Below are 13,518 nucleotides of genomic sequence, written 5' to 3' on the forward strand. Positions count from 1 at the left end.
CATATCATGCGCCACCTTCTTGGCATAACCTCTATAAGGTGTTCCAATCAGCCTACGAGCACACCACAGCATAGAGACGGCTCTGCTGAAGATCCTGAATGACCTTTGGTGTGGTATTGACACAGGACAAGTGGCCCTGCTCACATTACTTGACCTAAGCAGAGCCTTTGACATGATTGATCACCAGAGACTCCGCAAAAGACTTGATACAGAACTTGGGTTCAGCTTTATCCTGGCCGGCATCTTATCTACAGGACAGGACTCAAACCGTCGTTGTTGGTGAGTCTGTGTCAACCGCATCTAGACTTGAGTGCGGAGTCCCTCAAGGATCCGTGCTTGGTCCGTTCCTCTTCACCCACTACACTGTTCCACTTGGCTCTGTTGTAGCAGACCACAGTCCTGACCACTTCTACGCAGATGACACGCAGCTGTGGAAGTTATTTCAACCAAACACAGAGTCAGTTAGAGCGTCTCTCCATCAGACATTAGACTGTTGCCAGAAGATAGTCATGGATGTCATCAAATGCCTTGAAATCAAATTAACGGAAAACAGAGTCCATTCTTCTGGGATTGGCTGGAAAACGCAAGCAATGTGACATTTCTAGTGCGTCTGTCTGTGGAGCAACCATTCCTCTTCTCTTTCTTCCACTGTCAACGATCTGGGTGTTGTCATCGATCAAGATCTAAGTATGACAGAACATGTCAAATATGTTACTAAAACTCGCTACTCCCATCTCCACAATATCAGCAAGGCCAGACCGTTCTTACCAAAGATGCCTCCAAAACTCTCTGCCTCAGCCTAGTCACATCTCGTATCGACTACTGTAACAGCCTTTTGGCCGGATCTCCATCTTGTGTCACTGACCAACTCCAACGCATACAGAATTTAGCTGCTCGCATTACCTCCCAGATCCCCAGAAAACAGCACATCACACCAACTCTAAAGGACCTCCACTGTCCGTAAAACACAGAATCTCCTTCAAACTCATCTGTCTTGCATACCAGTGCATGACTAACATGGCTCCAGTCTACCCCTCAGATCTTCAGGCTTATGCACCATCTAGATCTCTGAGATCAGGGAATCAACATTTTGTTGTTATCCCCAAAGTCAAACAAGCTAAATATGGACACCGTGCCTTCTCCTATGCTGCTGATAAAAAACGATTTCTCCCCACATTTATTTGTATATATATTTTTTTTCAAAGATTACAACCATTTCAGAATGATCCGATCCGATGACTTGAACATTATTTCAAGGGATTTAACTGAGATAACCTGATATTGACCAACTACATTTTGAAATAAGGACTGCTCCCTTACTGACAGTCTCACCAAACAGAAATAAACATCTCTTTTTAGTTTCATACATAACTGTTCTTTCACTTTTATTAATAACTTGATTTACATTGATTTGAAAAAATTAAGCAATAACATACTTACAAAATGCACAAAACCTACATCTGCTTAAATTCGTCTGCTAGGTGCCATTTTGAGAGAGGGAGTGTTCATTATTTAAAAAAACAAATTAATTGAAAAAAAATATATTTTGGGGTTTTCTTTTAATAAAATATATCATGAAATAGAGAAACACACTTGGATTGAGTTAATAACCTCAACCTAAATATTCAACTCTCCCATTTTGACCTTCTGACCTTTTAGCAACCTTTTCCACAACCATTTTGTACAGTGCTCAAAAGTACAATTTGCACCATATTTCAACTTGGAACCAAACTTTTTATTTAACTAGCATGTCTGATGAATACAAAAAACACAATGTCTTGCTTTCATCATAAAACTTCAACGGGACTTACTGTACACGGGAATACTGTACCCATCCTACCAGACTATGATGCAAATCAACAAATCTAGCTTCATTTTAGATAAGACAACTCTCCATAGGGTTAATAACACTCGACCTTCGACCGTCCGATAAGAGGCCGTCTGAATCGATGGCAAGAAAAGATGAAATGAATAGTGATTAGTAATTAGTAGTTTATTACTTATTTACCGGAAATCCGCCCTGCCACTTGAGGTCGATTTCATTTGATGCTGCGCAAGGGCAAAGAATACAAACGTAAAACATGCTGAATGGCATAAGGCGTTGGCAGCACTTAACTGATGTGCATGCAAAGTTACACGTTGTACCACGGGCCCAACTCCTGCCTTATAAAAACCTACTTTTCACTGAGTGGCAACTGAAAATGAAAACCTTCCTCCATTAATCACCGAGCCAAACGGCCTGTGGAATACAGTATAATGTAACCAAAGTACGAATCTAGATCCTGTAAATCAGTCAACATGGCATCGAAACGCTCTCTGCGTGGCATCAGGAAAACAGTGGGACAAATCAGTGAGAGATGGGCAGTCAAACAAATATTGAACTGTCGGATATCATATCAATTACTCAATAAAAACATGATATTTAAGAAGCTTTTTAAATAACGCACATTAAGATAAATGTCAGTTATAAAAATTGAGCTCTGCCACGGTTTTGCGTGAATATTTCTAGCAACGGTGTAAAAGCCCTTCCCACTGTAAAATATACGCAGGAATACATTCTGTGCCCAAATATATACCTAACTAACGGACCGTCCATAATTTATGGCTAGGGGGTGGGGGTATGATGATTTTAAGGGGGAACCCATTTTGTTCTGGGGAGCTAGGGGGTGTCAGCAATTTTGTACACACGTACTCGGGGGGTGCTTCAGCAATTTTGTACATAAAATATGTGTAAATATATGCTTAGAAATTATGGGAAGGGGAGGGGTGGTCATTGATTTTGTACATGACAAGCAGGGGGTCACTTATTTTGTACATGAGTTTTAGGGGGGCGGGTCATTCACATTGTACATGCTTCTACATAAAAATCATCATCCAACACACACACACACACACACACACACACACACGCCATAAATTATGAACGGTCCCTAATGAAGGCCTTCTACTTCCACCAGAACAGGAAACGAGTTTGCTATATACATGATAGACAGGCCGTGTTGATAAGAAGGAAATACAGTAGGCACCTTTAAAGAGATAGAGACAGTTAAGAACATTTCAAAGAATCATCTAGCAAGTCAACCCTTCAATAGCCGAGCCAAGATGGGGTCCTCCACTCCTGACGTGCAGGGTCGAGGCTCGCAAACCCTTTCAGCACACCGGGTCCAAGGCGTCTCACTCCTGGGACAGTATATGTTAGAGGAGCTGTATGGCTTATGATTCAACACGACACGAGACAACTCGTCTCTTGCTTTACTGACACTCACAAGTAAACAAACGTTACCAGACGAAACGAGACTCAAGACCGAAGCTCGTTTGACAAAGGGAGATAACTCCCTTTTCTGACAACCTCTCAAGCAAACCTGTATCAGCGAAGAGTGAAGACCAACTTCATCCACGCTCGAATGATCAAGATAAAAAAGTTATGTATATGCACCTCATTAACAATACTTTATTCACAACACCTTTAATAATCCGTCCGATTACGATATAATATACAACGTGTCACATTACTTTACTCACAATACGTAGGGAAGCCTAGTAGTCTAGTGGTTAAAGCGTTGGCTCGTCACGCCGAAGACCCGGGTTCGAATCCCCACTTGGGTACAATGTGTGAAGCCCATTCCTGGTGTCCCCCGCCGTGATGTTGCTGGAATATTGCTTAAAGCGGCGTAAAACCAAACTCAGTCAGTCAGTCAGTAGTAGTCCCACATGGGTACAGTGTGTGAAGCCCATTTCTATTTTCCCCCGTCATGATATTGCTGGAATATTGCTAAAAGCGGCGTAAAGCTAAACTCACTCATTCACCAAAAAGGTAGTATCATCTACATCACTGAAAGTCTATCACCTAGATGATGAAATGTTTTTAGACTGTGACACAAATACTCTTCACATGAACACCTGCATGCATGAGCGTACAGCCCGTGAAGGTCCGGGTTAGAATATTGATTTTCAGCAACCTATGCTTGTCGTAAGAGGCGACTAACGGAATCGGGTGATCGGTGTCCTCCCATAAGAACTACACCCCATAAGAACTACAGCTTAAAATAACACAATAATGTTATGGTCCTTACATTTTTGCTGCGGCAGTTCATGTTGGTTTTGATTGTAAATAGTTTGCCTTCACAAAATGTAAATTTGCAGTCTTCAGTTCCGCATCGAGGTGTTTATCATTTTGTTACACTGACTGATAAACCTTTTTTTATAGTATCGCTTTTATACAAAATTGGAAGATTTACTTTTATATGGAACGACCGAGGTTTAACTAATGGAAATAAATTACGTACATTCAGATTGTTCAAGTCCAGTCTAAACGCCGAAGCTTACCTAAGCTCGATATCTAACCGACGTCGTCGTAGTATACTCATGCCAATAATGGTTGTCACCCCCTTCAATTTTTTTAATTGGAGAGGGGGTGTGGGGTTGGGGTGGGGGGCATGGGTGCAAAACTGAGGTGACAACCTATTATTGGCATGAGTATATATTAGCAAAACTGAGGTGCGGTACTCTCCCTCTTGAAATCGAACTAGGAAGATTCAGTCGTCCCCCTATCCCTCTCCAGGAACGAATTTGTAAATGTTGTGATCTTGGCGAGATCGAGGATGAATTTCACTTTCTGATGAAATGTAACCTCTATACAGATATCCGTGCTGATTTGTTTCTTTTGTTTTCATAAGTGTCTCTCTTGGGACTTAATTTTTACTGCTTTATGAACAGCATTTTCAACTACCGAAGAAGATACATGTATGTCTTATATATCTATTACATATTACCTATTGTCACTAAATGTAACGTCATACGCATGATGAAGACATAGCATAGCTACTACCGTTTTGCGTCGCCTATAACGACACTTAGTTTTCATTGTACACATGAAGAGCCGTTGACCGGCGAAAGATAATGCAGATGAAGTCTGAAGTTTTATGTATAGATTTATAGATAGTTCATCTATAGATAGGCTTATATATTTAGTGTGATAATTTAGTGTCACTTTCATCCTCGGTGTCCAATCTGATATATGTAGAACTAGTTTAGCCCATCTTCAATAAGCAGCCACCTGCATCGAGGTCCTGGGTTGCAGTCTATACAAGTCAAAACATTTATTACACAACAGTCTCGTTTCCTGATGACTGGGTTCCGTCCTATTGCGTAACTTAGTACAATAGCCAGTCCAGAATTTTGAGATCAATTCATTTAACTGGATACATAAATATTAATCAGTATTATTTGATACATCTAAGCACTTGTATATTGAAACACTACGCTCCTTATAACCATTGCAAACATGTCGTGCAGCGTGCTCTGTCGTACAGCGAGCACTGACAAACAGAAATCTGGAAATCGTGGAAATGTCAAAACGAGGCTCTGCCGCTGGAAAGGTTTGGCGATCTGGTACCGGCTTGATATTATATCAATCACATTGTGCGCGTTACAGAACTACACTGAATAAGCGCAAAAAACACATAACAGGTGTAACCAGTGAGCCAGATGCATTTTGAATCATTTTACGACCTCATCAAACTGGGGCTGTCTGTGACGTTTAAAATTAAAATTAATTTGTAAATACCATTTTCTTATGAAACAAGGATTTGGAATTCAGTGTAACCATAGTTGGCTGAGATGTCTATTTTCACTTTCACACGAGAAAATTCGGATCGTCTGAAAAGTAGGTCATTGTCTGCATAGGTTAATGAGACTCATGTTTCGGTTTGCAATACTATATTAACTCATTTGTTTATATTTCACCTTTACTCTCATATACTAAGCTTGGCTGGGTTTTTTCTATCATATGAATACAAGAACATTCACTAGCTACAACAAACCCTTCTCTCTTGTCCTTTACTTTATGGTTATTATATTACCTTCAGAACAATATATTTACTGGTCAATAGGATTTTAAGCATATAGTTCTTCTGGGAGTACTGATGGGCTGTGCCCATTACATGCCATGGGGGTGCCTCTACTCAGATAATTAATCCCTAATTAATCCCTGTAGTTAATTTGGGATGAAGTTCAAATAGGATGTAGTTCTTATGGGAGTAAACCGGGTGATCAGCCTCGCTGACTTCGTTGACACATGTCATCGTAACCCAACTGCGCAGATCGATGCTCATGATGTTGATCACTGGACTGTCTGGTCTGGACACGATTATTTACAGACCGCCGCCATTTAGCTGGAATATTGCTGGAAACAAAGAAACAAACAAACAAACAAACACTAACCCTTTGAAGTCACTGATTGCACACTGTTTAAACATGAAGGCAGAACTGGGTAAAAGAAGTATAACAGACAACAGTCCTCTGTTCAGAATACAATATCGCAATCCTGGGAACGCTGTTGGCAGTACGACATTTACAAACAGTAATTCTCCTTGAGTAGAGCGGTTTTGCCACACTGTTGAAACACATGTTGAGTTGTTGTTGGACTAACACTTAGTCCCTTAATATAATATATGTATTTTCATAGTAACAAATAAACCCATTTAAGTTAAAAAGGAGCCCCAGTGAGTTTGAAACCTGGGGAAATCTAGATTTGCTTCATTCAGGGCTTCAGCACTGCATGGAGGGCTTGACGGTAGGGAAAATAATGTGGTTCAGGGACTGTGACACAGACGAGTTTGCCTTTAATAACAGCGACCAACTATTCTTGAGTCGTCCCTTTCCGATATTAAGCACGAGTGGTCATTAACGGTCAATGTTGTTCATCCGGCCTTCATGATAATTGAGGAAACTGATTGTTCTGTCGGATCCCAGGTCGTAAAGTGATACCTACCTACTTATGTTTAACTCAGCTTGTCATTCTGACCCGGTGATAGACTTCCCGTCTTAAGGATATCACTCTTAGCTCACCTTGTTCATACACACAAATCGCTCCTTGGTCTGATTGTCTGCTATCCCAACGTATCGCGTGCACATTAATGCAGAAGTACCAGGTTCGATTCCCCTCATGGAGAGAGAGAGAGAGAGAGAGAGAGAGAGAGAGAGAGAGAGAGAGAGAGAGAGAGAGAGAGAGAGAGAGAGAGAGAGAGAGAGAGAGAGAGAGAGAGAGAGAGAGAGAGAGAGAGAGAGAGAGATCATGGATCACGGTGTCATGGTATCGTGTGTTTTGTGTGTGTGATCATGATATGCTCAAGGACAAATACGTCTATACCAGCCAATAATGGTGTCGAGCGGACAGAGTCAGGGGTGGATCCATGATATTTGGAGAATAGGGTTGCACATAAATCATTAAGTCCAAAGGTTAATGATCAGAGTGAGAGTGAGAGAGAGAGAGCGAGAAAGAGAGCGAGAGTGAGAGAGAGAGAGAGAAAGAGAGAGGTGCGCACTCCTGGATCCGCCCCTGCGAGTGGTCAGACTCGGAGACTTGCGTAAGTGTCTTCGCAGAGAACAACAGGGGCGTTTGCTTACAATATCAGTCACTGGCTTGTCTGTCTCGAATAGTTACATGTAGTTGTAAGTACACTGCTACTATTGCTACTACTATACTACTACTACTACTACTACTACTACTACTACTACTACTACTACTTGCAAATATCTTTCCCAGCATTAAAATACATTGAAAATCCGTGTTAATATGACAGTTGGTGCAAAGATCGCTTACTGGAAGTGGACCCAGATGCCAAACAAAAGTCAGGTCACAAGTATGACGAGCGAACGCTCTTTCGCCAGGCTATCCTACTGCAATGCAGAATGCAAGGTGAGCTAAACGTCTTAGTCCTCTCAAGCAATGCCCCAACGTCAGATGCAAATATGGCGACTCGCTGGAAGGCCGCAGTGTTGATGTTGTGTGCACTCTGTTGTGAAACGCTGCATGGAGTTGCAGCGGTTCGCAGGGATGGAACGATTCTAACCAAACTTTCTATCCTAGAAGAAGAAATCACTGAGATACGAAACCGCATTTATCGATCTGACCTAAAACGGAAGACGGATTTACAGATATTCCGCAATGATTTAATCGCCCACCTTGAAAGAGCTGTCCCGGATGTGATGTCAAGGGTTATTGAAGACATGGCAAAAGCCGGTACAATTCAAGGACTCATTGAAGGGACCGTCCACACAAAGGTAAAGTCTGTGCAACAACAACTACAACAACTGAAGACGCTGACTGTGAATTCCATCAAAACTAAACCACCTGTACCTACGAAAGTAAAGACGTTGGATTCCAACAAAGATTCTCGGACGTTCAGGAAAGCGTTTCAAACGATACGATAAGATTATCAAACAGCTTAAAGCTGATAAAGATAATCAGAAAGTGATGATAAACGAACTGCAGTCGACTCTCACGGAACAAAGGATGTTGCTGGAGATGCTGAGAATGGATGTGGAAACGTTGACCACAGCGAGCACGAAGAAGACGGGGTCTGAAACTGTGACGTCACACAACAGGCGTACCGCGGTTTCTCCCCATACGAAAAAAGGTTTGATTTAGTTTAACCATTAATTGAAAATGTCAGTAAGTATATTATATTTTAACGCCGCCTTCAGCAGTATTTCAGCGTGTATTTATAAAGCCAATACTATGATGGCAGACCTCCATGCTTGTCGTAAGAAGCGACTAACGGGATCTTGTGGTCAAGCTGTCTGACTAGGTTGACCCTTGTCATCGCATCCCCAATTGCGTAGATGGATGCTCATGATTTCGCTCACTTGATTGTCTGGTCCATACACGATTATTTACAGACCGCCGTCGTATTGCTGGAAAATTGCCGACTACGATGTTTAAAAAACGACAACAAAAAAAAAATATAATGCTGACCCACAAGAATCATAATCAGTGGATCATATGAACCAATGATGATGGAGCACCTGTTCGACCAAAGGACGCAACTCTGTGAAAATTATGGTAGTGCTAGTTCAAGGGCATTTCCCCCAATATAATGGAGATATTTATGTATTAGGTTATTGTACCTCAATTCGATAATTAAACTGTCGTCCTTGACCTGCGAAAGTTTGCTGGGAACAGTTCAGAGTTGTTAAATTGGGGAATACTTGCATTCATTCATTCATGAGTGAGTTTAGTTTTACGTCGCTTTTAGCAATATTCCAGCAATATCACCGCGGGGGCACACTTGCGCTCGGTCGTCACGCCGAAGACCCGTGTTCGATTCGCCACATGGGTACAATGTGTTAAGCCCATTTCTGGTGTCCCCCGCCGTAATATTGCTGGAATATTGCTAAAAGCGGCGTAAAGCCATACTCACTCACTCTGCCCCAAACTGGACAAGCCTCATCTTAGTGTATGTTATTTCCACCCAATTATACATACAACCATGCAGGAGCATTCGTTTGTTTGTTTTTCTCTCCGTATTATCAGGACGAGATGTTGTCCAGATTTAGCAAATGAGGTAAGCAATACACTGACTTACAGAGGTTGAATGAGAGAACGACTGTAATATTTCAGAAAGTGGGACATCCCCAATGGTCTTCATGGGGAAGAAGGGAAGTACCGCAGTCCTGCCGTGTTCTTTTACCAGCCAAACTGATTCATATGTGAGTATACCTCTTCAGAAAAAAGAGACACCAGAAATGGGCTTCACTCATTGTACCCATGTGGGGAATCGAACCCGGGTCTTTGGTTTGACGAGCTGTGTCAAGCCCATTTCTGGTGTTCCCCCGCCGTGCTGGAATATTTCTAAAAGCGGTGTTAAACTAAACTCACTCGTGTTTGGGCTCAGAACCTTTCAGTCACCACTCCTATTTCGCGGAGTTGAACTAGTTCTTAATTGTCAGATCCGAGCATGATATTCTGTATATTATTTATCGCCTTTCTTAACTTATAGAAGAACAGTTAGTTCGACATTTGACGACACAGTCTATTGTTGTGTTCATGAATATATATACTGAACCACAAAAGAAACGACCTTTCAACACCAAATGCAAAATTTTGTTCTTACAAGGTGGTGTTTTTATTATGATTGTACCGTTTTGTTAGCATATTTTTCAATCCAAATTGACAGTTATTACCAACATCAGTGTGTTTTCTGATGAAAAAGCATATCGACCAAACGCACCGAAAGAGGCAGACTTGGTAAAAGCTTTCGTATGATATTCGTGAAAATGAAAATGCATGTGCATGTCGTTACAACCTTACCAATCAAAGCGAGTCTCAAACTCGCCTGAAATCATTTTTGTTTTGACACAATCACCATGCCATAACCCACGAATTACGAGAAATCAGAGGAACCAAGTCTTTGAACGATTGTAAGTTGCCCAGACTGCACGGAGGGTAGCCAATCATTTTGATGTTCATGTTAGGACAATCTACCGACTGCAGGAGTAGTATCAGGTCACTAACAACGTCCAAGGCCGTCCACGCAGTGGACGACCTTCAGTAACATCACAACGTCAAGACCGAGAGACTGTGCGCAACCATCTGCAGGATCGCCTCCCCAGGGCGACTCACGACAGACCATCAGTGCCGATACAGTGCGTCGACGTTTGTGCGGAAGAAACCTCTGTGGTCACAGACCATATCGTAGTCTTGTCCTCACCGCTCATCACCGCCCAAACCGACTGCAATGGGCAACTAAGTATCGAAATTGGCGGTATCGACAATGGAGAACTGTGCTTTTATCTCATGAAAGCCGATATTGTGTTTCGACAGTCGATGGCAGAGTGAAAGTATGGTGAAGGCGTGGGGAACTGTTTTCCAATGAGTGCATTGTTGAAAGAGACTCGTGGGGTGGTCCATGCATCATAGTGTGGGGTGCAATCGGTCTGAACCAGTTAGTTGACACCGTGGTATTCCAGAATCTTGGTTCAGGATGAGGAAACGACGTGACAGCTGCTCGCTATATCGACCAAGTCATAAGACCCCACGTTGTACCATATTTTGGACGTTACAGAAATCACATCTTCCAGCAAGACAACGCTCGTGCCCACACTACCAAAGCAACATTGGACTTCATCAGGCAACATGGCATCCAAACCCAACAATAGCCTGCACTCAGTCCGGATTTAAGTCCAATAGAACACCTTTGGGACGAGATTCAACGAAGACTGAATTACCTCCAACCAATGCCGACTAACGGACTCAAGTGCCTATGGCCTTCATCGGGTGGTCAGAATGCCTTCAGCAACCAATGGCTTGGTTGACACATGTCATCGGTTCCCAATTGCGCAGGTCGATGCTCATGCTGTTGATCACTGGATTGTCTGGTCCAGACTCGATTATTTACAGACTGCCGCCATATAGCTGGAATATTGCTGAGTGCGGCGTAAAACTAAACTCACTCACCCACTCATCAACCGGGTAATTCCTTCCATGTACAGACGATGCAACGCTTTCATCGATGCCCATGGAGGCCACGAACAATACTGACTTTGGGGTTATCTTAATGGTACCATTTTTGGTGATCTTGTTTGTGAACTCTAAATGTGATTCTCGAAAATGTGTTAACCATAATTGTTAAGTTTGAACTCAGTCGTCCGTTTTGAATGTTAATTAGAGTGAATTAAAGTGTGTACTTTAAGAAACCGCTTTCTTTTGTGGTTCAGTATACTGTACTTATAAAGAATTATATAATAGTGCACATGTATAGGGTCATATGACTCGTATTATTCCGGGATAAGCATAGCACTTCCGGTGACAAACAACGTTTCATATTTTTGACCTTAGAATGTACGTCATGGTTGTCATACCTTTTCGAATGGCCTCATGGTTGTTAGCTGGAACCGACAATCCTTACAGGAATAAACAAATTCCGACCTAACCATCCCCAAATTTGCCAATTATTTACTGTCAGCAGCTGTGACAGCCAAACATGGTTGTACGCTTGATCTGGTCTCGTAAAGTCATATTCATATCCGGTCGCGCAATTTGGAACGCATCTTCCATCGTTACAGGGCAGGTTTAGCGGATATATGTTTCGAATACCAAACACTGGTAAACGTAGATCTGGCAGTCGTGCATCATGTCGGGAGGCACACGTAAAATCTCCAAATTATCCTCCTCATCATCATAATCAGCCGTGCAATTCGAATATCAGAATGCAAAGCGGAATTGTACGACTGTATTGCTATCGTAAGATTAAGTGGGTATCTAATTATAGCTTTTATGACGTGTTACCCGGCATTCTTTGGATATTGTTTCCCCCACAACTTTATGCGTTCTATGATTGCAGAAATTATTCCAAGAAATCTGTACGGAAGATGACAGAGGAATAATCATTTATTAGAAATATTACCATTCATGTTGGACATAGTTTATTCTTAATTATAATATCTGTTTTCTACAAATTCGGATGTTTCAATTTACAGAGAATATGGAGTCACAGAGCAAATACTCTTTTCACCTGGCACCGCCACAATGGAAAGACCGTTGCACGCACCGGAAACAGTCGCTTGTCCATTGACAGGAGCTACAGCAGTGAATGGAATCTGGAGATCCGGGACATCAGACTGAGTGATGGTGGGACGTACGACTGTCGCAACAGTGATGGCGATGGGGTTGCTGTTAGTCTTCTAGTACAATAGGGGCGGTGGGGTAGCCTAGTGGTTAAAGCGTTGGCTCGTCACGCCAAAGACCCGGGTTCGATTCCCCACATGGGCACAATGTGTGAAGCCCATTTCTGGTGTCCCCCGCCGTGATATTGCTGGAAAATTGCTAAAAGCGGCGTAAAACTAAACTCAGTCAGTCAGTCAGTCTAGTACAATAAATACTGAATGGCTGAAATATATCGACGGAACCTCTATAAGGGAGAAGAAACTGCGATTATTCTCTTATCGAATTGTGACTCCTTACGAGCACATCATGCAAACTTCCTTCCTTTTTCTATGAAACTTTAAAGTGTTGTGTTTCGTTCATTTATTGTGTTAGGGTAGGGTTCCACATGATTTGCGTTAAGTATTTGATTGTACATATATTTTCGGGTCAGTAAATTGTGAGTTATTACCACACCTTATGCTGTTCGGTTATTTTCATTCTCCATTGTAGATGATCAGTGAAGATCCGGGTTAGAATTGATCTTCAGCAACCCATATGTTTGTCGTAAGAGGCGACGAACGGGATCGGTGGTCAGGCTCCTTGATTTTGTTGACACGTCATCGTTTCACTATTGCGAAGATCGATTGTTAGGTCCAATCATTTACAGACCGACGCCATGTAGCTGGAAAATTGCTGAGTGCGGCGTTAAACAACAACCCAATCAACCAATCAGCCAACCAACCTTTGTAGATGAACAGCAGAGTCGGAGGAAATTATATTTTTAGTTGTGACTCTTTCGTGACATTTGTGTGATAATGTCTGAACATAACTCTCAAAATTATAGACATCGTCCAACTGCATGGCAACTGAACGGTACACTGACACAATCCAAGTCATGAAGCTGTAGGGTTACTGACGATGTCTGAACCTTACTCTCTCGTACATTGACAAAATCCAGACTATCGTTATGTAGCTGTACCATGTCTGAACCTAACTGTTTTACATGGACAGAATCCAGATCACCGTATATGTAGCTGTACCATGTCTAAACCTTACTGTTTTACATGGACAGAATCCAGATCATCGTAGGT

At 42.1% G+C, this 13,518-nt stretch overlaps 1 protein-coding gene across 1 annotated transcript; it reads left to right on the top strand.

The window, feature by feature from the left end:
* Window positions 1-7,733: 7,733 nt before the first annotated feature.
* Window positions 7,734-12,901, top strand: LOC124268212. The gene is made up of 3 exons (XM_046703241.1): window positions 7,734-8,420; window positions 9,404-9,492; window positions 12,262-12,901. The coding sequence occupies exons 1-3, from the start codon at window positions 8,258-8,260 to the stop codon at window positions 12,475-12,477; spliced, it is 468 nt and encodes a 155-aa protein (XP_046559197.1). The 5' UTR covers window positions 7,734-8,257; the 3' UTR covers window positions 12,478-12,901.
* The last annotated feature ends 617 nt before the right edge of the window (window positions 12,902-13,518 follow it).

Source organism: Haliotis rubra, unplaced genomic scaffold (genome assembly GCF_003918875.1).
Source record: "Haliotis rubra isolate DU_JTF1 unplaced genomic scaffold, ASM391887v1 Scf137, whole genome shotgun sequence".
In the NCBI taxonomy this organism is placed as follows: domain Eukaryota; kingdom Metazoa; phylum Mollusca; class Gastropoda; order Lepetellida; family Haliotidae; genus Haliotis; species Haliotis rubra.